The sequence below is a fragment of the Xenopus tropicalis genome, chromosome 7, assembly GCF_000004195.4.
Source record: "Xenopus tropicalis strain Nigerian chromosome 7, UCB_Xtro_10.0, whole genome shotgun sequence".
In the NCBI taxonomy this organism is placed as follows: Eukaryota; Metazoa; Chordata; class Amphibia; order Anura; family Pipidae; genus Xenopus; species Xenopus tropicalis.
This window is the reverse complement of record NC_030683.2, coordinates 6,833,848-6,859,710: the sequence shown is the minus strand read 5'-3', so window position 1 is coordinate 6,859,710 and position 25,863 is coordinate 6,833,848. Positions and strand designations below refer to the sequence as shown.

General features: G+C 42.9%; 1 protein-coding gene across 1 annotated transcript in view; it reads left to right on the top strand.

The window, feature by feature from the left end:
• The window catches only part of LOC108645185 (alpha-2-macroglobulin-like protein 1), a 42,748-nt gene extending 17,090 nt beyond the window's left edge, over positions 1-25,658 (top strand). The window contains exons 15-35 of the mRNA XM_031905741.1: positions 1,096-1,209; positions 2,326-2,446; positions 3,770-3,856; positions 4,190-4,310; positions 4,877-5,102; positions 5,629-5,755; positions 9,989-10,110; positions 10,859-10,919; positions 11,815-11,898; positions 12,172-12,348; positions 14,718-14,796; positions 15,213-15,276; positions 15,740-15,817; positions 16,218-16,380; positions 21,265-21,473; positions 22,227-22,442; positions 22,524-22,648; positions 23,028-23,118; positions 23,935-24,003; positions 24,096-24,198; positions 25,392-25,658. Coding sequence (XP_031761601.1) covers positions 1,096-1,209; positions 2,326-2,446; positions 3,770-3,856; positions 4,190-4,310; positions 4,877-5,102; positions 5,629-5,755; positions 9,989-10,110; positions 10,859-10,919; positions 11,815-11,898; positions 12,172-12,348; positions 14,718-14,796; positions 15,213-15,276; positions 15,740-15,817; positions 16,218-16,380; positions 21,265-21,473; positions 22,227-22,442; positions 22,524-22,648; positions 23,028-23,118; positions 23,935-24,003; positions 24,096-24,198; positions 25,392-25,456 — 2,502 coding nt within the window. The 3' untranslated portion in view covers positions 25,457-25,658. The remainder of the gene's footprint in view (positions 1-1,095; positions 1,210-2,325; positions 2,447-3,769; positions 3,857-4,189; positions 4,311-4,876; positions 5,103-5,628; positions 5,756-9,988; positions 10,111-10,858; positions 10,920-11,814; positions 11,899-12,171; positions 12,349-14,717; positions 14,797-15,212; positions 15,277-15,739; positions 15,818-16,217; positions 16,381-21,264; positions 21,474-22,226; positions 22,443-22,523; positions 22,649-23,027; positions 23,119-23,934; positions 24,004-24,095; positions 24,199-25,391) is intronic.
• Positions 25,659-25,863: the final 205 nt, after the last annotated feature.

Below are 25,863 nucleotides of genomic sequence, written 5' to 3'. Positions count from 1 at the left end.
GGTCCCCTTTAATGGAAAACTACACCCCCAGAATGAATACGTAACCAACAGACAGTTTATATTATGTTAAGTGACCTATTAAAGAATCTCCCCAAACTGGAATATATATATCAGTAAATATTGCCCTATTACATCCTTTCCCTTCAGCCGCCATTTAGTGATGGGCTGTGTGCTCCCTCAGAGATCAGCTGACAGGAAGTGATGCAGCTCTAACTGTAACAGGAAGTAGTGTGGGAGCAAAAGGCAGAACTCTGCCCATTCATTGGCTGATGGGGCCTAGCATGTATGTGTGCCTTGGCTTGTTTGTGTGCACTGTGACTGCTATGATCCCAGGGGGCGGCCCTTAGTACTTAAAATGGCAGTTTCCTATTTAGGATTACCCAATGGCACATACTGCTAAACAAGTATATTTGTATCAAAATGGTTTATTTAGATGAATCAGGGTTTTACAATATATTTTTATTGTTCGGGGGGGTATAGTTTTCCTTTAAGTAAAACAACCCCTTTTCCTATAGAAACTAAAAAAAAAATACACTTTTTACCTAAATACATAAATTATTTTGCAGGGTTATAAGGGCTGGTAGTGACTGCGCATTACTTAAAGGGGACCTGTCACCCAGACACAAAAAGCTGCATAAGATTTTGGGGGGATACAAAGCTTTGCCTTAATAACAGTGTTCCCAAAATGGCGCCGTCCTGCTGGCTGTGACTGTGTAAATCCAAGACTGAAGGAAATAAGATTTAAATCATTTTTATTGTGTAAGTTAAGTTTATTTTACGTGACAAACACAATAGAAAAGTATTTAGAATGATTTCTTAGGGTGACAGGTCCCCTTTAAGGCTCCACTAAACACAAAGGAGCTGATGGCAAACACAGAAGCGTCTGCTTCAAATAAAATATCAATTCAAATGGATCATGTTCGGGTTTTGGTATCACTGGCCCTTTTAGAAACACGATGTTGCATGGTTGCGACTGAGCGGAGGATCAGTGTGAACCCTCCAACCAATCATAGCATCGCAGCACCTCTGGCCCATGATGCATCAGGAGGCCTCTTTATTTATTGCTGACCATCCACATCTGCTCTTTATTTTCAGATTGAGAAGCTCTTCCCCTACTTTACTGGAACATATGATTATCGGATCAAAGACGCTGATGTTAATTGTCCATTAAATCAAAAATATCGCGTTGATGTCTACAGCCTGTTTAAGGTATCAAACTAAGATAACAAAAAATACAAGGCTATTTATCTTATTGATACCCTCTGGTCTCCTTAGCGATTGCCATAGTTATGTACCTTCCTTAGCTATAAACATCCCCGGCATCCGGGGACAGATTATATGAACCTTGGACTGCTCCTTTATGTCACAGTCACCCCAAGTAACACTCCCAAAAAGTGGAAATCTTTTCTTTCAACGTTTTTATTGATATATCTAAAAAGGAAAATGAGAGCTCCGCCCACTAGCTCAATACTCTTACAAGAAACAGGCCCATAGCTCAACAAGAGTGGCCAAGGAAGAATCACCTTATACACACTCCAACATCACAGTTTTTCGTGTTCAGTTGTAGATGGGTTCATTGGCTTTTTATGTGCAACTGACCGTGGGGAAGTTTGGCGGGCATGGATTCGCAGCGAATTTACGCATTTCGCCATTGGCGAATTGTTTCACAAAACCTCAGTGAAAATTCGGCACAAAAAAATTTTGCGCACTGATTTTTTTTTTCATGCGTCAAATTGGGCGTGGCCGCGTCAAAAAAAGGTGCGGTCACGTCAAAACAGTGCGGGCGACAAAAAAATAGACATGGACGCCAAAAAAAGACGCAGGCAACAAAAAAATAATGCAACAAATGTGTTTCTCTACGTTGTCGCCGTTTCGTGAATTTTCTTGCCGGTTCGTGGGACAGATTTGCTCATCACTAGTTGCTGCTGTCTCTTATGCTTCCCATTTGTTGGATTCTTGCTTTACATTCTGCTCCGTCTTTGCCTTTGCCCCACACAGTTGCCCCAATCACTTACTTCTAGTGATGAACAAATCTGGCGAAAATGTCGCACAACAGAAAAAAAGTGTTGCACGCCTCATTGTTTTGACACCAGTGACCATTTTATTGATGTTTGCGTCAAAAAAGCTAAATTATTGTCTCCCGTTCCTTGAAAAAATTCACCAATGGGGAAACGCCGAATTTCACAGTGAATCCATGCCTGCCGAATGATTTTGCCCCTCGCTACTTACTTACAAGGACAGCCCCGTATGCCAGAACCTCCTTATACAGTAAGTTATACATCACAATTGCTAATGTAAATGCTAACTAAATGCTTTTAATTGTAGGATATGCGCCTGAAAATTGTCACCAACGCCTATAATAAGAGGCCCTCGGGGTGCTGGGAAAAGGATGTAGAAGAAATGTTGTACGTTCCCACTGAAATACAGTTATCATATTTGAAAGCATGTAAGAGCTTATTGTGAGCATTGCCACATAATGTACTTCTCATTGATATGGCTGGTTAAGCCCAGGAAAGATATGGCCAATACCCAGCAGGGGGTCTGTGCGGGCAGAACTTACCTTCAGAGTCCAATTGGGTATACATAGTACAGGGTAATATTTAGACCAGGGGTCCCCAAAGTTCTGACCCAAGGAGCCGGATCAAGGGCCCCTCAGACTGGGGGGGGGGTGCTGGTGAATTAGCCACATCCTCTTTCATATCCCGTCCGCCGCCGCCGCCGCCATGAAACCAGACTGTTCACATTACCTCCCAGCTCCTCCCCCCCGGCGCTACCTGTACCAGTTCCCCCCGGTCTGCAGTCCATCCTCCATCTCAGCTCCCCTGTGCCGCTCCCTGCTGAGTCTTCTCTCTCCACTGCCAGGTGGGAGGACGCAGCGGGGGGCCAGGTAAATTCATTTGAATGACTCTTTCTGGTGCATAGGGACTGCTTTAACCCATGGGATACCTATTTGAGGGCAAGTTCAATGTCTGCTAATTAGGCAGCTCCATTCCTTTTTCTGTTTTCTTCCCCAACGTTCTGCTAACAGTTGCCCGGTGTTTTGGGGCTTTTCATATAACCCTTTCAGCTGAAGGTCCCACACCAGTTCTCCTATTAGACTCCCAGATGAGAAATTTGACACCCTAAAAGCCACAGTAATGGAGGTCAGAACTGCTAAGAAGGTGACTCTGCGGCAGATGCAGTCACTCTTGGGCCTCCTGGTCTTTGTTTGCTGTATTATACCCATTGGAAGGGTTTCCTCTAGAACAGGGATCCCCAACCAGTATCTTAGGAGCAACATGCCTATGAAGATTTTCATTCATCCAGTCCATGGTATATCTAGTATAAGCAAGTCCAGTAGCTTTAGATTTACTTATACTAGAGATTAGGAGCAAGTTTTGGTTGGAGGCAAGTTTTGGTGTTGGGGAGTGTTGCTTCCCAACACTTTTTCTATTTGAATGTGGTTCATGGGTATAAAAGGTTGGGGACCCCAGCTCTAGAAGGTTGTCATTGTCCACCACTTTGTTCCAATCACTAGGCAGCTAAGGGATATTCTGTAACAGCTGGGGATGAAGTGATGCCCCGACCATTGGTCTCAATGGACCCTACTGGAGCTATTTCCAATAGTTGTGGCGACTGAGTAACCGATAGGTTGGCTTCTAGACTGCTATAAACACTCTAACCTTTACTCCTTGATAGTGCTTTCATAGTTTAGATTTAAACATAACATTAACTTCAAATTGCTCCTTGTTACCAAAATGTTCCAGCTGATTTTCTTTCTCATTTTCAGTGGCCCAACTATTCGGAGTCAATCCAGACTGGACAGTTGAATTACCCACCCATATTGAACCTACACCAAAATTTAGAAGAGTAGAAGGTAATGTACTGTTTAAATGGCTCTCCCGTTCTAAAGCTATTTGCCCTAAGAATGGACCCCAGCTGGTCAGTAGTACTGGAGAATGGCTGTAAGGAGTCAGATAAGTAGTGGGAGCATGGAAGTGCCCCAAGGGCCCTGCTTTTTGCTTTACATATTTTTGTAATTGATGATATTGCAAAGTAATTTGTTATGACTCCGGCACTAATAGGGACGGGGAGGAAATGTCAGGATTTATAAATGGAGGCCAGTAGCTTGTATCTCTTGAGTAGGCAACAAAGAAAACTCTTGCAAATTCTAAACAATCACAAAAATATTACTGATTTTATTTTATAGATTTTTCAGTAATTTCAATGTCAAACGATTTCAGAGACAAAAATGAAATCACTAAAGGAGCTGCTGAAATAATCCCGGTGTCTTTGCCAGAGACCTGGATCTGGGAGCTAGCGGCCGTGGGGTAAGTGTCCGGGGAGCAGATAAACCCATGACCAAAAGCTGATAGGCAGTAAGTCTGGGAAACGGAACTGAAGTCAGTTATTTATGAAAGATGATGTGGCGCCATTTACTCAGTGTGACCCAAAGTATAGGGACAACCTCCCTGTCCAGAATCTCACCCCTAAACCTAAATACAAACTATTCCACTGCCTGTTTATTGCTAATTATATGTCTGTGTTCTTAATGATATACCTCTGTCAGCAATTGGTGCGGGTTAGTGATGAGCGAATCTGTCCCGGTTCGCTGGAAAATTTGGAAAAATCTTTTAAAAGATTTGCAAAACACATATCATTTTTTTTACATCCACTGTTCCTCCTCCCCTTGTATTGACCATTGGATGTCTAATATCTTCTTGTTTCTTGACAGATACAGGAATCTGTAAGGCAATTTCATATTGTTTGTATAGTCTCCTCAACTAATGATCCTGAATAGGATCCCCTTAGGGCAGAGTCCCACAGGACTATAGGAGGTACATAAAAAACATAGTTGATTCATTTTCACTAAAATTTTTCTTTTGTCTTTTCTCAGTGAGTCGGGTAGAGCCGAGGTCCATGGCTCAGCCCCAGACACCATCACCGAGTGGAATGCAGGAGCTTTCTGTATGGGACCCAGTGGGTTTGGCATCTCCCCACCAACCTCCCTTCGAGCCTTCCAGCCATTCTTTGTGGAGCTCACTCTGCCGTACTCTGTGGTGCGAGGGGAGTCATTCACTCTCAAGGCTTCTGTGTTTAACTACCTCAAGCACTGTATAAAGGTGACAAAAGCCTAGCTTTTCATTAGGATCCATGTTCCTCAGCCTAATCTTTGCCTTTTCCTTCCAAGCCTTTAGCGGTCACCATCATTGTCCCCGGCAATGAGCATCAAGCAGGAGCAGGTACAGAGGCAGCCGGGCCAAGACTGACCCTCACACAAGGCCATCAGCATTAAAATAACTCTGATCCAAAAGTTTTTGGTGCCTACACATTTTCCATGTCCAATGAGGGCTTTGTAGACTACATTGACAGTTTGTACTGATTTATAATTCTAATCAGTGAAATAACCTGGTAGTATTACTCCTATAGTCAAGGAACAAGCATATAGGACAAAGTGCCCATTTATAGATTTACAGATATGTAACTTTTTTGTGTTAAATTTGTTTTGACTGTAACAACTTATGTCCAATGGTTACCTCAAGATGTACTCATATTTTTGAGCTACTCCCTCCACAAAATTACTGTATATTGTATTATTGTATTTTCTTTTGGTATAAGCCTCAGATTTGATCTCTTCCTTGCTAACAGGTTCAGACCATCCTGCTGCCTTCACAAGAGTTAGAGCTGGAACCATGTGCCGACTGTCAGTATAGCAGCTGTCTCTGTGCAGAGGAAAGCAAGACCTTCTACTGGAACCTTAAAGCCTCCAACCTGGGTGAGATATGACTCAGGAGCTCTCACACACACACATATATAGAACCTTAAAGCCTCCAACTTGGGTGAGATATGGCTCAGGGGCTCTCACACACATATATAGAACCTTAAAGCCTCCAACCTGGGTGAGATATGGCTCAGGGGCTCTCACACACATATATAGAACCTTAAAGCTTCCAACCTGGGTGAGATATGGCTCAGGGGCTCTCACACACATATATATAGAACCTTAAAGCCTCCAACCTATGTGAGATATGGCTCAGAGGCTCTCACACACACATATATATAGAACCTTAAAGCCTCCAACCTATGTGAGATATGGCTCAGGAGCTTACACACACATATAGAACCTTAAAGCCTCCAACCTATGTGAGATATGGCTCAGGGGCTCTCACACACACATATATAGAACCTTAAAGCCTCCAACCTGGGTCAGATATGGCTCAGGGGCTCTCACACACACATATATAGAACCTTAAAGCCTCCAACCTGGGTCAGATATGGCTCAGGGGCTCTCACACACACATATATAGAACCTTAAAGCCTCCAACCTGGGTGAGATATGGCTCAGGGGCTGTCACACACACATATATAGAACCTTAAAGCCTCCAACCTGGGTGATATATGGCTCAGGAGCTCTCACACACATATATAGAACCTTAAAACCTCCAAAATAGAAATAGAAATGGAAAGGGATATTGCTGCTAGGAGTAAAAAGAATCCTAAATTATTTTTTAATTATGTGAATAGTAAAAAAATGAAGCAAGAAGGGGTGGGAACTTTATTATCACCGGGGGGTAAGTTGGTTGATGAGAACGGGGAAAAAGCTGACATTTTGAACTCTTATTTTTCATCTGTCTATACATCTGAGGAGCCAGATAATGAAGGCTTCCCTTGTAATATGCCCAGTTCTAGTAATTTAGCTACTGACGCATGGGTCGCTCGGGAGGAAATTCAAAAGAGACTTGAACATGTAAAGGTAAACAAAGGTCCAGGGCCGGATGGGATTCATCCCAGGGTATTATATGAGCTGAGCGCTGTGATTGCCAAACCTCTTCACTTAATTTTTCAGGATTCATTGAGGTCTGGCATGGTGCCAAGAGACTGGCGGATTGCTAATGTGGTGCCGTTATTTAAAAAGGGATCCCGTTCTCAGCCTGAAAACTATAGGCCTGTTAGTCTGACATCAGTAGTAGGAAAACTTTTGGAAGGGGTAATAAGGGATAGGGTACTTGAATACATTGCAGTTCACAATACTATTAGTTTGTGCCAGCATGGTTTTATGCGTAACAGATCTTGCCAGACTAATTTAGTCGCCTTTTATGAGGAGGTGAGCAGGAACCTCGATGCTGGAATGGCAGTTGATGTCATCTACTTGGACTTTGCTAAAGTGTTTGATACAGTACCTCACAGAAGGTTAATGATCAAATTAAGGAATATTGGCCTAGAACATAATATTTGTAATTGGATAGAGAACTGGCTGAAGGATAGAGTACACAGAGTGGTGGTAAATGGAACATTTTCTAATTGGACCAGTGTGGTTAGTGGAGTACCGCAGGGGTCAGTCCTTGGGCCTTTGCTGTTTAACTTGTTTATTAATGACCTGGAGGTGGGCATAGACAGTACTGTTTCTATATTTGCTGATGACACTAAATTGTGCAAAACTATAAGTTCCATGCAGGATGTGCCGCTTTGCAGAGCGATTTGACAAAATTAGATAACTGGGCAGCAAACTGGAAAATGAGGTTCAATGTTGATAAGTGCAAAGTTATGCACTTTGGTAGAAATAATATAAACGCAAACTATCTACTGAATGGTAGTGTGTTGGGGTTATCCTTAATGGAGAAGGATCTAGGGGTTTTTGTTGATAACAAGTTGTCTAATGCCAGGCAGTGTCATTCTGTGGCTACTAAAGCAAATAAAGTGCTGTCTTGTATAAAAAAGGGCATTGACTCAAGGGATGAGAACATAATTTTGCCCCTTTATAGGTCCCTGGTAAGGCCTCACCTTGAGTATGGGGGGCAGTTTTGGGCTCCAGTCCTTAAGAAGGATATTAATGAGCTGGAGAGAGTGCAGAGACTGCAACTAAACTGGTTAAGGGGATGGAAGATTTAAGCTATGAGGTTAGACTGTCGATGTTGGGGTTGTTTTCTCTGGAAAAGAGGCGCTTGCGAGGGGACATGATTACTCTGTACAAGTACATTAGAGGTGATTATAGGCAGTTGGGGGATGTTCTTTTTTCCCATAAAAACAATCAACGCACCAGAGGTCACCCCTTTAGATTAGAGGAAAGAAGCTTCCATTTGAAGCAGCGTAGGTGGTTTTTCACGGTGAGGGCAGTGAGGTTATGGAATGCCCTTCCTAGTGATGTGGTAATGGCAGATTCTGTTAATGCCTTTAAGAGGGGCCTGGATGTGTTCTTGATCAATCAGAATATCCAAGGCTATTGTGATACTAATATCTACAGTTAGTACTAGTGGTTGTATTTATAGTTTATGTATGTGAGTGTATAGATTGGTAGGTGTGGGTTGGGTGTGCTGGGTTTACTTGGATGGGTTGAACTTGATGGACACTGGTCTTTTTTCAACCCTATGTAACTATGTAACTATGTAACCTGGGTGAGATATGGCTCAGGGGCTCTCTCACACATATATAGAACCTTAAAGCCTCTAAACTGGGTGAGATATGGCTCAGGAGCTCTCACACACATATATAGAACCTTAAAGCCTCCAACCTGGGTGAGATATGGCTCAGGAGCTCTCACACACATATATAGAACCTTAAAGCCTCCAACCTGGGTGAGATATGGCTCAGGGGCTCTCACACACATATATAGAACCTTAAAGCCTCCAACCTGGGTGAGATATGGCTCAGGGGCTCTCACACACATATATAGAACCTTAAAGCCTCCAACCTATGTGAGATATGGCTCAGGGGCTCTCACACACACATATATAGAACCTTAAAGCCTCCAACCTGGGTGAGATATGGCTCAGGGGCTCTCACACACATATATAGAACCTTAAAGCCTCCAACCTGGGTGAGATATGGCTCAGGGGCTCTCACACACACATATATAGAACCTTAAAGCCTCCAACCTGGGTGAGATATGGCTCAGGGGCTCTCACACACACATATATAGAACCTTAAAGCCTCCAACCTGGGTGAGATATGGCTCAGGGGCTCTCACACACATATATAGAACCTTAAAGCCTCCAACCTGGGTGAGATACGGCTCAGGGGCTTTCACACACACATATAGAACCTTAAAGCCTCCAACCTGGGTGAGATATGGCTCAGGAGCTCTCACACACACATATAGAACCTTAAAGCCTCTAACCTGGGTGAGATATGGCTCAGGGGCTCTCACACACACATATATAGAACCTTAAAGCCTCCAACCTGGGTGAGATATGGCTCAGGAGCTCTCTCACACACATATATAGAACCTTAAAGCCTCCAACCTGGGTGAGATATGGCTCAGGGGCTCTCACACACATATATAGAATCTTAAAGCCTCCAACCTGGGTGAGATATGGCTCAGGGGCTCTCACACACATATATATAGAACCTTAAAGCCTCCAACCTGGGTGAGATATGGCTCAGGAGCTTTCACACAAGTAGAAAAGCTACATGCTAGTATATGTGGTAAAACTGGGTTACAGATTATAGATAGATACACAATGAGCAGTCTTTTGTATATGAGATTTAAAGCCAGTGAAATTCACCAGGATTATTTGGATACAATTTGGATACATATTGCAATGTTTTTTAAAGTAAAAATGCATTAAAATATCTAGCTAAGCGATATAGTAGAGGCAAAATTGTATAATAAAGTACTTTTTCCCATGCAAAAACCTTACATCTTGCACATAGCTTCATTTTGCCCATTCAGCCTCTTCTGTGTGCAAGCTACAGGGCATTTCCCCTAGAGGGATGCAGCAAAGTATGCATTCAGCCAATCACATGTCAATGTTCTATTAATAGTGCTTGTCGGACATGACACTTGGGCTTTTGAGTCCAAGCATCCTCCTGCACCTCTCATGGTAACCAACCCCTTTATTCTGCCTTTTCTTATAAATGGAGCTTGAGTCTATTCAATCTGAGGGACCCTGGAGCTACCACCACCTTGGCAACATACAGATGTAACTAATGAAACTCAGATTCTAAGTCAAAATATGTACTAAGTACCATAGCACTATGTAACTGCTCATGTGTCTGTCCCACCCCCCAGGAGAGGTGAACGTCACGGTGAGGACGGAGGCTCTGAACACTCAGGACATGTGCAATAATGAGATTCCTATTGTGCCCAAGCAGGGTCACTCCGACACTGTGATTAAGCCACTGCTGGTGCAGGTACGGCTCAGGGGAACCCTCATCTCCGAAATGGGGTTCAGCCCCCGCTAAATAATCTCTGGCTTCTTGGTAGTCAGTGGTCCAAATTGTGTTGGGCTTTCTATTACTCAGCTTAGTAGCATGTGTTGAAAGTGATACTAACACACTGATCAGTGCACATCCTCACAAACCATGTTTATATTTAGATATAAATATCTAAGAATCATAGAATTGCAAAGTCACCATAGCAACATTAAAGAAAACCCCGTATGGTGGTCCTAACTATTTATCACTGGTCAGCATTTTCCTAGGCTGGTACCTTCCTGCCTGGTTCCAGTGTTTGCCAGATCAGCAGCACTTCCATAGCAACCATATTATATTTAGCCCTGGAGTGCCCCCATCAGCCACTGGTATATTTGTAGTTGAGCAGTTATACTGCAGAAAGATACAATATATTCTCATGTGGTTGCAGCACCACCAAACCCTCCATTTAAAGTGGCTACAACCACATAAAAGGTTGGTCTACCCTGTGGTTTATAGTGTACTATATGCCTCAAAATAGGTAGAGCTACCTAGAGAGATAGATGATAGATAGATAGATAGAGAGATAGATAGATGATAGATAGATAAATAGATAGATAAATAGATGATAGATAGATAGATAGATAGATAGATAGATAGATAGATGGATAGAATAGTGTATGTGCAGATTATGATAGACGTGTGGTCCTTTTATTCATTACTAATGCCTTCATCTGATTTATATCAGCCAGGGGGAATTCTAGTAGAAAAGTCTCACAACTCTCTGATCTGCAGACAAAATGCAAAAGGTAAGATGTGGTCGGGGTACGGAGGGTTAGAAATATCTTCTAAAGTCGAATTCAGTCAAACTGCTCCGCTATCTGAGTATGAGGGGCAACTGGGGTTCATTCTGACCGTCCTGCAAACAGATGTACTGTAAGAATGCCAAAACTGAAACTGAGATTTGCCCAGGTCTCTTTCCAACCTCACAACTTTGTACCATTTGACTTGCTCCTGTTTCAGAGGGCAAACCATATAATATTGAAGAGTTTCTTTTGCTTCATCCCATTACATTGACTTTCGTATATACCTTCAAGGTGTCGTTATTGTGCTTAGCAGGTTTCAGTCTTGAGCCTTCACTCTCAATGAATAGATTTCATTCTGGAATTGACATTTTGATAGTCTCAAGCAGAAACTTGGAATACAATTTTTTTTGTAGAACAATAAACTGTCAACCAAAAACAGGCGTTTCCAATATTAACCTGTCAGATTCATTTATGGGGATAATAAACTGAAATTTCTGTTCTCTAAACACATAAGGATCCTCTTGCCAGATGGGTAAATAGTCACCTGATCTGACCATCCAATTGCTGAGCCAAACCAGGCACTTCCATAAGCCATAATCATTGGTGACTGAAGCAGTCGGCCCCCGCCAACTCATCATACCGTAGGCTGCATCCATTGCCAACTGGGCCAATTACATTTTCCAATCTGTCCAATATCCAAACAAGCCTTAATCAAAGGCATTAAAAGTGGCCAATGCCTGTCTCTCCATTAGCTTGTTTTAACCATCATCCCCAAGGACTCAAGGCAAAGTCATGTTCAGGACTTTTGATGTGCCAAAATGAACCACATATTCTGTATTATGTGTCACCACAGCAGTGCATTATGTAGACCTGAGAGTTCTGTTTCCTTCTGTTCTAGCCCATTCAAAAAAAGAGAAGATATCCCTGAAAGTTCCTGAAAATGTTCTGAAGGGTTCTGAGAGAGCTTACATAACAGTGCTAGGTAAGGAGAACCTTGTTTTATTTCTATCTACAGGCACTGGCAAATATTTAGAATCTCGTATTTAGTTGGTGTAACTTGGCACCTTGGGCACTGTCTGTGGCTGGTGTTAAACTTTTAAAGGCAAGGGGAATGGATATGTGGATACGGAAATGCCCCGTCTTTAGAAATCAACGCTGCCCAGAGATTTCGATAGGGTTTTAGATATTCATAGAAATATATACACTCATGTGTTTATTTCCCCATCTCTGCTCCATTTAACATTATTTCCTACAGGAGACCTGATGGGAACAGCCATGCAGAACCTGGACTGGCTCCTGCCCATGCCATTTGGAAATGCGGAGCAGAAAATGATTCTTTTTGCCCCCAGTATCTACATTCTACAGTATCTGGAAAACACTCTCCAACTGAGCCCTGAGATCCAGAGCAAAGCCAAACGATTGCTTACGGATGGTGAGATGTCCTTATTGCCCTTTATTTTTGTTCCTTGGTTTCTATAAAACTGAGAAGTAGCCATTTACTACTATACTATAACTAAAGGAAATATACACAAGGTACCCAGGAAAGGGCATTTACTGAGGCTATTTATTCACACATAGCACAGCTCTTTACTGTGAAGCCAATCAGATTAGGAAATTCCCTTCCAAGGAAGGTGGACATGAGCGTTTGTTTCACTGGTAAATAGATGGATATCAAGTAAAAAGAGCATTTGGTATTTTGATTGGTTAAACAGTAGTAATTGTCATTTTGAGGTTAAAAAGGAAATACAAGGGGGAGTGGTCTGATGGCTGCTCCTGCTCCCATATTGGGCTTATACGCTATATCAGCGTTTTTCAACCACTGTTCCGCGGCACACTAGTGTGCCGCGAGATGTTTCCTGGTGTGCCGTAGGCAGGGCACCAATGTACTAGGGGGGCACTGCTCTTGGCACCAATGTACTAGGGGGGCACTGCTGCTGGGCACCAGTGTACTAGGGGGGCACTGCTCTTGGCACCAATGTACTAGGGGGGCACTGCTGCTGGGCACCAATGTACTAGGGGGGCACTGCTCTTGGCACCAATGTACTAGGGGGGCACTGCTGCTGGGCACCAATGTACTAGGGGGGCACTGCTCTTGGCACCAATGTACTAGGGGGGCACTGCTCTTGGCACCAATGTACTAGGGGGGCACTGCTGCTGGGCACCAATGTACTAGGGGGGCACTGCTCTTGGCACCAATGTACTAGGGGGGCACTGCTCTTGGCACCAATGTACTGGGGGGCACTGCTGCTGGGCACCAATGTACTAGGGGGGCACTGCTGCTGGGCACCAATGTACTAGGGGGGCACTGCTCTTGGCACCAATGTACTAGGGGGGCACTGCTGCTGGGCACCAATGTACTAGGGGGGCACTGCTCTTGGCACCAATGTACTAGGGGGGCACTGCTGCTGGGCACCAATGTACTAGGGGGGCACTGCTGCTGGGCACAGAGTTAAATTTTTTAACATTTTCTAATGGTGGTGTGCCTCGTGATTTTTTTCATGTGTGCCTTTGCCCAAAAAAGGTTGAAAAACACTGCGCTATATCACCATCAATCCTTACAAAATGGGAAAATATCAGAAAGGACACTCATCTCAATAAACTCCGGTACACTCTAGATTAATTGCCCGATTATTATACTTATTATCAAGCTTCTGTCCTTAATAGAATTATTGGCAGGTCCCACCACTAAGAGTAGAAATCACGGGCACCCTTAGAACAACAATGTACATGCCCTCCCCATACACCTGCACTTGGATAGACCAAGCTCACAGACACTTTTGATTTTAGAACCATCTCCTCATTATAAACACGTTCGTCTGGGATAAATGTTGCCTTAAATTCAAACTCACCAAGCACCCCACCCCCTTCCACACTTTCTCACCAGGTCTAAATGTGAAATTTTTCACTAAATGGCTCATAGAATGTAAACTCCAGATGTACCATGACTTAGACCAGGGATCCCCAACCAGTGGCTCAGGACAACATGTTGCTCCCCAACCCCTTGGATGTTGCTCTCAGTGCCCCCAAACCAGGTAGTTATGTTTGAATTCCTGACTTGGGGGCAAGTTTTGGTTGAATAAAAACAAAATTTACTACTAAATAAAGCCCCTGTAAGCTGATAGGGTGCATAGAGGCCCCTAATAGCCAATCACAGCCCTTATTTGCCACCTGCATGATCTTTTATGGTGCTTGTGTTGCTCCCCAAGTCATTTTACATTTGACTGTGGCTCACGAGAAAGAAAGGTTGGGAATCCCTGTCTTAGACAATAGACACATATTAGAGAAGGTCCAACTGCACCAGGGGAAACCACAAACCCAACTTGATCAAATTTCTCACGTTTTCCATAGCTAGGTGGACCTAATACTCTAGGATGCAAACTGGCTCCACACTACTAAGCCCATAAACCTCCAACTCTGATATTTCATACATCAAGGCTTGGTCTAGAGACTTAAACCACAGCTAGAAGAGAAACAGCTTGATACATTACTACAAGACCTCTTTGAAAGCTCTCAATGTAGCTGCATTCAAGAGATGAATAACAAACAACTCACAATCTGGTATTACACTCCTTCCGAGTTAAAGCTCAAACACAAAAACACCAGTTGCCGGTGCTGGAGATGCAATAGAGATCTAGGAACTATGCTTTATACCTTGTGGGACAGGCCATTGATCAAGCTCATAGGATCTAATGTTTAGAAGATGAGGTGCTGGTTCAGCCACTCACATCCTGGAGCACTTTCGGTGCTAACATAATATAGATCGTTATTATGGGATGATTTATATTGTGTGCTCTTCTGCAGGGTACCAAAGACAACTGCCATACAAAGTATATGATCGATACTACTATTTATTTAGGTCACAGTCACAGGAAAACTCATGGTGAGTAATAACTGTATCATTATTGGTGGGTTACTGCTCCTGGGCAAAAGCTCCTCTATATGCTAAATGATGTGGACCCACACATTATAAACATCAGAAGCCTCATTGGAGGGATTTTTAGGTACATGATGTTCACGAGGATGATGGGGGGGGGGGGTTACACCAGCTGTCACACTGGATTTTATTACATTTGTGCTTAAATCCAGTTCATGGCATCCCAATCATATAGATATCCATGCAGTCATTCTGTGCCCAACACTATAGACAAATGTGTCAAAGATGAAATAATATCAATGGCAACACCTAGGCCGATGATTTCTAAATAAGCCTCATACGCTTCAAGATGATATATGAAGATGGGCAAGAGGAAGCTTTGATTACAAACTCACAAGAGTTTCACTGAAAGGTTTTCCCAGGTCCATAGAAAACTCTTCGATGGCGCATCTGTGTTCTCCAGCCATCCTATATAATAGAAACATAGTAAGTTGGGTTGAAAAAAGACAAGTTCAACCATAATGCCTATATATAACGTGCCTAACTGCTAGTTGATCCAGAGGAAGGCAAAACCCCATCTGAAGCCTCTCTAATTTGTCCTAGAGGGGGAAAAATCCCTTCCTGACTCCAAGATGGCAATCGGACCAGTCCCTGGGACAACTTGTACTAAGAGCTATCTCCCATACTCCTGTATTCCCTGACTTGCTAAACAGCCATCCAGCCCCTTCTTCTACCTATCTAATGTATCAGCCAGTACCACTGATTCAGGGAGAGAATTCCACAAATTCACACTTCTTTTTAATCGGAGTGGGTGCCCTTGGGTCAGTTAGAAGGACTTACTGGTAAATAAAGTATTAGAGAGGTTATTATATGATCCCCGTATATATTTATACATTCACTCTATAACAATAATCAAGAAGAACTTAGATAATGACTTTTTGTCTTATAGGGGGGAGTAGAAGATGATGAACTATCACTCTCTGCTTACGTCACCGTAGCTCTAATGGACGCCGGTATGCCGCAAACGGTGAGCAAAATTGTGTTGTGTAATTATGAATTTGCTAATAATGACAGAAGCTCATCGCTATATACACTGTAGGGATAAATGTTTACACGGTGACACCATAGCCAGGGCTGAGGAGCGGGTGGATAAATCCTTCGACTTTGACTCCGACTCCTGAATTTATGGTACCCGGACTACGACTCTGACTCCTCTGTTTTTAATATACTAATATAATATACAAACCAAAGAACTATAGGCTGAGAAGCTGACCCACTACCCTATTGGCCATCCAAGTCACTGCCAACATGAATTAATTATCTATGAAATAGGACATTGTAACATAAACAATGGGAAAACAAACGCTGCTTCCAATTCAGTTTAAAACCATTAATCAGAATCTCTTTGACCCTGTCTCTTTCTGTAGGACACTATACTCAGGCACGCTCTATACTGTCTCAGGGAGGCTGCCAAAAACGTGAGCAGTGCCTACACCCAGGCTCTACTGGCCTACACTTTCTCTCTGAGTGGAGATAATAAATTCAGGGAGATGCTGCTGGCTAAACTGGAGGAGAAGGCCATAAGGAAAGGTATGGAATTGTGTGTATATATGTTCCTTATTGCACATGTTCCTCCCTTTGTGGGTTCAGGTTGGGTGCAGGTCCAACTGGGGACACTCTTCCTGGAACCAAAGAACTATTTTTAGTTGTATAAGGGAATATATTATCTATAACTCCATTCGGGCACTAAATTCTAGTTACATAGTTACATAGTTACATAGTTACATAGGGTTGAAAAAAGACCTGTGTCCATCAAGTTCAACCCATCCAAGTAAACCCAGCACACCTAACCCACACCTACCAATCTATACTCACATACATAAACTATAAATACAACCACTAGTACTAACTGTAGATATTAGTATCACAATAGCCTTGGATATTCTGATTGATCAAGAACTCATCCAGGCCCCTCTTAAAGGCATTAACAGAATCTGCCATTACCACATCACTAGGAAGGGCATTCCATAACCTCACTGCCCTCACCGTGAAAAACCACCTACGCTGCTTCAAATGGAAGCTCCGTTCCTCTAATCTAAAGGGGTGACCTCTGGTGCGTTGATTGTTTTTATGGGAAAAAAGAACATCCCCCAACTGCCTATAATCCCCTCTAATGTACTTGTACAGAGTAATCATGTCCCCTCGCAAGCGCCTCTTTTCCAGAGAAAACAACCCCAACCTCGACAGTCTAACCTCATAGTTTAAATCTTCCATCCCCTTAACCAGTTTAGTTGCACGTCTCTGCACTCTCTCCAGCTCATTAATATCCTTCTTAAGGACTGGAGCCCAAAACTGCACTGCATACTCAAGGTGAGGCCTTACCAGGGACCTATAAAGGGGCAAAATTATGTTCTCATCCCTTGAGTCAATGCCCTTTTTTATACAAGACAGCACTTTATTTGCTTTAGTAGCCACAGAATGACACTGCCTGGAATTAGACAACTTGTTATCAACAAAAACCCCTAGATCCTTCTCCATTAAGGAAACCCCCAACACACTACCATTCAGTAGATAGTTTGCGTTTATATTATTTCTACCAAAGTGCATAACTTTGCACTTATCAACATTGAACCTCATTTTCCAGTTTGCTGCCCAGTTATCTAATTTTGTCAAATCGCTCTGCAAAGCGGCAGCATCCTGCATGGAACTTATAGTTTTGCACAATTTAGTGTCATCAGCAAAAATAGAAACAATACTGTCTATGCCCACCTCCAGGTCATTAATAAACAAGTTAAACAGCAAAGGCCCAAGGACTGACCCCTGCGGTACTCCACTAACCACACTGGTCCAATTAGAAAATGTTCCATTTACAACCACTCTTTGTACTCTATCCTTCAGCCAGTTCTCTATCCAATTACAAATATTATGTTCTAGGCCAATATTCCTTAATTTGATCATTAACCTTCTGTGAGGTACTGTATCAAACGCTTTAGCAAAGTCCAAGTAGATGACATCAACTGCCATTCCAGCATCAAGGTTCCTACTCACCTCCTCATAAAAGGCAACTAAATTAGTCTGGCAAGATCTGTTACGCATAAAACCATGCTGGCACAAACTAATAGTATTGTGAACTGCAATGTATTCAAGTACCCTATCCCTTATTACCCCTTCCAAAAGTTTTCCTACTACTGATGTCAGACTAACAGGCCTATAGTTTTCAGGCTGAGAACGGGATCCCTTTTTAAATAACGGCACCACATTAGCAATCCGCCAGTCTCTTGGCACCATGCCAGACCTCAATGAATCCTGAAAAATTAAGTGAAGAGGTTTGGCAATCACAGCGCTCAGCTCATTTAATACCCTGGGATGAATCCCATCCGGCCCTGGACCTTTGTTTACCTTTACATGTTCAAGTCTCTTTTGAATTTCCTCCCGAGTGACCCATGCGTCAGTAGCTAAATTACTAGAACTGGGCATATTACAAGGGAAGCCTTCATTATCTGGCTCCTCAGATGTATAGACAGATGAAAAATAAGAGTTCAAAATTTCAGCTTTTTCCCCGTTTTCATCAACCAACGTACCCCCCCGTGATAATAAAGTTCCCACCCCTTCTTGCTTCATTTTTTTACTATTCACATAATTAAAAAATAATTTTGGATTCTTTTTACTCCTAGCAGCAATATCCCTTTCCATCTCTATTTTAGCTTGCCTGATAGCTTTTTTGCATGCTTTATTTGCTTCCTTGTACCTGATGAAAGTTTCTGCTGTCCCAGCTAACTTGAATGCCCTAAAAGCACATTTTTTCTTACCAACCTCGACAATAACACTTTTATTCAGCCATAAAGGTTTTGCTTTGCGATGCCTCTCCTTGCTTACTAGGGGGATATACTGTTGCGTATACCTACAAAGCAATGTTTTAAAGATGTTCCATTTTCCTTCTGTGTCTAACCCCATGAAAAGCCTTTCCCAGTTGACACATTGCAGAGATGCCCTTATACTGGCAAAGTCTGCACGTCTAAAATTGAGTGTTTAGTTACTCCCTTATAGCGCTGTCTCTGCAGCATTATCTCAAAGGAGACCATGTTGTGATCACTGTTCCCCAAATGCTCACCCACACAAATGTTAGAGATAAGTTCATTATTATTAGAAATCACCAGGTCCAAAATAGCGTCATTCCTAGTGGGTTCTTGAACTGCCTGAAATAAAAAGTTGTCATTTAGCATATTTACAAACCTACTAGCTTTTTCTGACTTAGCCACCCCATTACTCCAGTCAATGTCCGGATAATTAAAGTCCCCCATAACAACAACTTGACCCAGTTTTGAAGCCTCCTCCATTTGCAACAATAGCTGGGCCTCATCCCCCTCATCTATACGGGGTGGTTTATAACATACACCAATGATCATTTTCTTTGTGACCTTCAGCCCTACTGAAATTTCTACCCAAAGAGATTCGACGTTTTCATTGGTAATGTCTTTATTACATGGCTTTAAGTCTGACTTTACGTAAAGACAAACCCCTCCACCCTTTTTAATCTCTCTGTCCCTCCTAAAAAGTGTATACCCATTTAAATTCACAGCCCAGTCGCATTTATCATCCCACCAGGTCTCAGTGATACCTATTAAATCATAATTTTCAATACATGCAATAGCTTGCAGCTCCCCTAATTTACCCGACAAGCTACGCGCATTAGCCAGCATGCAGCGGAGATTATTACTTCTCCCTCTGATGTTTACATTAGCTAAGGGAGAATTAGAGCTAAGGCAATTATGAGACTGCTTTCCTTGTAACGGAAGCTCCTTATCTGATAAACTATATGCCCCCCTCACTCCTCCCCCACAACCCTTTGCTAGTCCCCCTACCCCGTCTACACTAATTTTCCCATGGAATTCTAGCTCACCCACCCCCCCCTTGTCTAGTTTAAACACTCCTCCAACCTCTTAACCATTCTCTCCCCTAGCACAGCAGACCCCCTTCCATTGAGGTGCAATCCGTCAGGGCTGTATAGATTGTACCCCAAGGAAAAGTCAGCCCAGTGCTCTAGGAACCCAAACCCTTCCTTCCTACACCAAGACTTTAGCCACGCATTTAGCTCCCTAAGCTCCCGCTGTCTCCCTAAACTTGCACGCGGCACCGGCAAAATTTCCGAAAAAATGACATTGGAGGACCTTTGCCTAATCTTAGAGCCTAGATCCCTGAACTCACTCTTTAAAGTCCCCCACCTACCGTTCATTTTGTCGTTAGTACCGATATGTACCAAGACAGCCGGGTCTTGCCCAGCCCCTCCCAATAATGTGTCAACCCGATCAACCACATGCCGAACCCTGGCACCAGGAAGACAGCAAACTGTCCGGTTGAAGCGATCCGCTTGACAGATTACCCTGTCCACTTTCCTAATGATCGAATCCCCTATAACCACCATCTGTTTAGGCCTAGCTCTGCTCTCCTCCCCACCACTACTAGTGAAACTGGTCTCCCGGCTGTTAGAGAGATCAGCCTCACCTAGAACCGCCAATCCAGAGTTCACACTCCCATCTTCTTCACACAATCTGGCAAATCTGTTGGGATGCGCAAACCCTGGAGCAGCCTCCCTTTTCCTTTTCCCCACACTAGATTTTCTAACTGTCACCCAGCTTACTGCCCTATCATCCTTTTGCTGCTCCCCTCCCCCCCTACTATCTGACCCCACTAGTTCTTGTTCAGTTAACAAGTGGCCTTCCTCATTTTGTTACGTAATGACTGTCTTTGTTCCGTGTGAAAATATAGGTCAGTTTCAGCCAATATCTGGTGGAGGTTTGCTAATATTACTTTTTTTTCCATCTTCTGGCTATAATTAGTTAGGTCATGTCTGTCCAGCTAGAGGCCCGAGGGCTGAACGTGTCCTTACAAGAAAATACTATGACCCCCAGCTTGCCCAAGCTTTCCATTCAACTCTTTGTATGACATCATTGTTCTACATTAATTTGGCCACCAAATACATAAATAGAGGACATTAGGCCCACAGCATAGAAGATCTTGGAAAGCACTCACTATGTTACAAAGAGAATAGGCTGAACAACTGAATGATATTCCCAGGGCATAGTCAGGGACAAGATGGATAATATGGTCTGTATTCCAGCCACTGGTGAGATAAGGTGATTAAACTGTGACCACAAAGTGCCTATTTGACTATTTAGGTTTCTTATTATATTTCATAGTTTAGTCATTTTTTATCCAGAATTTTTCTTCTTTTGCATTTAATATTGTACTAACCACCAAAACTAACTAGGTAGGCACTGTAACGATGTACCTAGACTTTAGGTTCAGACGGCTCACCGTGTCACTCCATTCAAACAGGTCACTCCTTTATCCACTGAAAAGAATGCTATTTTGGGGCCTTTTGATGTTCCCTCCACTCTATGAAGTGGACACAGAACTAACAATTAATGTTAACAGCAGTAAAGACAATAAAAACATTATTCTTTGTATCCCTAGATGGACAGTTACACTGGGAGCAGATACCTGCCTTTGAGGCCTTCAACCTCTCATCCTGGCACCGCGCTCCCTCAGCTGAAGTGGAGTTAGCCTCCTACGTGCTGCTGGCCCTTCGCTCAGAAACTAAGAAGGACCAGAGAAAAGCTTCTGAGATAGTCAACTGGCTGAGCAAGCAGCAAAATCCTTATGGGGGGTTCTACTCTACTCAGGTAACTGGAAGGAAGCCAATATAAGGGAGTCAAGTATTGTAGGAAAAATGATAGTGCCCTGGACCTTCAGCAAGGGTGGGAAATAAAACCAGTGGTAATTATTAGTCTGGCACTATTCCTGACCCACAGAGGTAGAAGATTTTAAGCAGTTGTTCACTTTACATATCTTTAAACAATCATATTAGTAGCCTGACGCATTTTGTGCCTCCTAAGGGCACTTAATCATAGGCTAAATCCAATGAGTTCACATTGATATATGTAATGGAACCTAGTCCAATCATACTGGGGGGGGGGGGCATCAAATTACAATCTCATACTTATTTATAGTATAGTATACAAAAAGCTATATTATGACACCCATAGCTACATGTATTATACATAACACGATATGACGAATTCTAATTTTAAACCATTAGGTTCTCTAATGTCTAAATAGAAGGTCCATCTGGCTTCTCTTTCTAATAAGTCAGAGGTTATATGGCCTCTTCTTGGGCCTGGAGCTACTTTGCCCATGCCTATAACATTTAGATATGAGGGGGATCCATTATTACAGTTCATAAAAAGTCTAATGTTCAAAATATGGGCCAGCTGCAGTTCAGTGAGAAAAAGGTTTATAATGTGAAAACTCATGGGCAAGATTCAATTTGAGAAGCAATTTAATTCAGAAAAGCTCGACGCTTAGTGCCTGAAAACTCTATTGTGATGTATCTGGCTATATCTGAGCTTGCTTTACCCTCCTCCTTCATCTCACAGGACACAGTTGTAGCGCTACAGGCTCTTGCTGAGTATGCCGAGGCCACATTCTCTGACAAGGGAGATGTCACAGTCACAGTCACTTCCAAGACTGGGTTCCATCAACAGTTCCATGTGGATCAGACTAACCGGCTCCTGCTACAGAAAGCCTCACTGCCAGATATCCCTGGGGAGTACTCTCTGTCAGCCACTGGGAGCGGCTGTGTGTATGTACAGGTGAGGGGACACTCACTCTCTTACTATTCTTCAATCTGATAGATTCCCAGTCCGATTCAGTCCCTTGTTCTCGTCCCACAGACTGTCCTGAGATACAACATTCCCCCACCTAGAAGTGACGCCACCTTCTCAGTACGAGTGGAGACCCAACCAAAGCAATGTCCCCAGGAGCCAATGAAACAGATGGGCATAGACATTTACATTCAGTGAGTGTTCTCTTTTATTCCAATATATTCCACCATTGTGTCTCCCTACTGCTCTAGTACAGAAGCTCACACATTGTCTCATTGACTTAGGGGCAACTACTGACTGTTTCCCTCTACTTTTCCAGTAAGATACATATGCAACCTGATATACTGCTACACATCTGGTGTACTTAGACACATACACACCCCGTGATCTTATTCTTCTTACATTGCTTATTAACACAATCAAGAAACATGTCAAGAAACCTTAGACTGCCCAAGATAGTTATCTCTGGAGCTCAGGAACTAGTATTATTCCTAGGAATGAAGTCTGCATCAACTTCACTTGGGCAGAATGAGTCCCACAGTCACTGACTCTTCTGTGCTTCTCTTCCTGCAGATACACAGGGTCTCGGGAGGAATCCAACTTGGCTCTGGTTGAGGTCAAGATGCTCTCAGGCTTTATACCCGCGTGGAGCACAACGCATCAGGTAAGTAGTAATTATTCTGTAGAACACGGGTTTTTAGATTATAACTGACATGGGGCATTTTAATGAGTCAACAATGGGGTCCAGGAGTGCCAGCTTTGAAAGTAGCTGCAGTGAGATACCAGGAATACTAAGAATGATTGTAAAATATAAGGATATTAGTCACCATGGCATTATAGGACCTTATTTCTACAAGCCATGGAACTCCAAGGTGACTTCTAATATTCTATCATATTATGTGATACAAATGACATCTTTAAAGCACATGTAAACCCTACATTTTCCTACCATGTATATAAGTTGGGCCCATCTCCCCCACCCAAACCACACCATCTGTATTGCATATATCCCCTCCGTTCGCCAGCACCATCACATTTTTCTTTGAACAAATAGCAGCTTTCCCCCGGCGGCTATTTTCTCTCTGACATCATCAGTGATGTAAAGTTCATGTAATGAAGAATGCAGGCTTACACAGGCAGAACTTAGGAGAGTGCACAGCTACAGCAGAGTTTGTATGGAAACCAGCATTGCCCTCTCTTTATTGGCTGCTAGACTGGAGGGCGTGTTTGGTAACCAGAGTTAAGAAGAACTGAGCATGCTCAGTAGTCAAGAGCCAAAGTAAATTCCTAAGGGAGGGGACCGAGTGGGTTAGAGGAGTAGAAAGAATCTCAAGTGATTAAGGGGATGCTGAAGCCTAGATACTGTTGTTATGGATCCCAGGCAGAACAGCGGTTTGTATGGACTGAGAGCCAGACATGTTTGGGGAAACTTTTGTAAGTGTTTTGGACTTTGATCTCAGGTTTGGTTTCATTTTCACAGCTAGTGAGCAGCAATACGATAAAGCACATTGAGACCCAAAATGATGTCCTGGCGTTATACCTGAATGAGGTGGGAACTTGGGTCTCTGATTTCTCAGCATCTTTCATAATATTTGTAAAGAAGAACTGGGGTCTGAGGTTTCTCTCTCTCTCCCCTACTAGTTAGGACATGATCCAGTTCATCTCTCCTTCATGGTGGAACAAGACATTGTGGTGAAGAACCTAAAGCCGGCCACAGTGAAGGTCTATGATTATTATGAGCCAAGTAAGGGGCTTCTCTTTAGGTAGAAAATCCAGTGTGACTTGAGCCATTTTGGGTAAAATAATATCTTTCCTACATATTTTTAAAAAAATGGACGTTGTTATAAGAAGATACTCTGGTGTGATATGTTTACAAAATGTTTATTCTATATAAAAAAGATTGAAGTGCTTATGTCGCTCATCAGTTATCAGTATAATGGCAGTGTCCAATATGTTTCCTCAATAAAATGACCTCCTTGGGGGTGAACTTCAGGGTACAGATACAAAACATGCTCCCCAACATAACGCACCCTGTGGGCACACTCCCTGGAGAAAGAGCCCACAAATTTGGCCTGATATATTTCTGACCATTAAAGGGGTTGTTTACCTTTGAATTAACTTTGACCATGAGCAACATTTAAGCATAAAAAAAGTTGGGGAGCAACACAAGTATGAAAAGGTGGAGAAGACCAGAAAAAGGCTGTAATTGGTTATTGTAGCTCCTATGTGGATTGGCAGACTACAGGAGGCTCTGTTTGGTAGAACCCATGGTCTTTATGCCTCCAAAATTTTCCTCCAAGTTAGAAATTCAAGAATGAAGACCTGCATTGAGGCCACTGGGAGCAACATTAAAGGGGTTGGTGAACAACATGTTGCCCTCGAGTCACTGGTTGGGGATCACTGATGTAGAGAGTAATATGTTGAGACAATTTGCAACTGGTCTTTAGTGACCCCCATCTGAAAGCTGCAAAGAGTTAGACAAAGAAGGAAAATAGTTCAACATCTATAAAAAATAAATAATGAAGACCAAGTGAAAAGTTGCTTACAATAGGCCATTTATAAAATACTAAAAGTTGACTAAATGGGCAGAGTAACTTAATACTTTGATTTCATGCAAACTGTTGGCATTTCCACATCCCAAACCAACGTTACAGGAAACATTTTTATTAATGGCGTATGGGTCAAAAGGAGTTTGCATAGGCACTGAGGATCGACCCAAGGCCTTTTGCCCCTGGAATGTGAATCAGTTACCCAAGGCCTGACATTGTTGCCCTAAAGGTTGATAACTAATCAGAATTATAGCCTGACCCTGATCAACATAAACCTTAACTATGTCCTAACCATGTACTAATTTCTCACTATTTTACCCATTGGGCATGACACACTAAGGTACTGGGGGCTAAACTAATCCCTGCTCTGTTCTTATTCTGCTTCCAGCGGAACATGCAGTTACCGAGTACAACTCCCCCTGCAGCTCGGGTAAGAACCCAGTACAGGTCTGAGTTCATACATTTCCCCCTACAGCTCAGCGCCCCTCTTGGCTATTCCGTGATATTGCTCATTTGGGCCAAATTTCATTTACTGAGAAAATCTTGTCACCTGATCCCACAGTCAAAGACGGATCTCATGAGATTAACATGTAGAGTTCCAGAATGCCTGATGATGTCCCGGATGGGTAGAGGCTTTCCACTGACATCATCAACAGGGGGGCGGGACCTTCTGGAAAAAGCTGGACTTGCCACCCACACACCAGCAATCTCACTTTCTTACTCAAATCTACCCCAACCCATGGGTTAACTTGCTGGTATCAGATATACCCACACGTCACTAGCTCCTAGACTAGAAAATATTTTGTGGCTAAATTAATACTTTTGGGTTCTTTTTATTAATGACACTGACCTGCATTCTG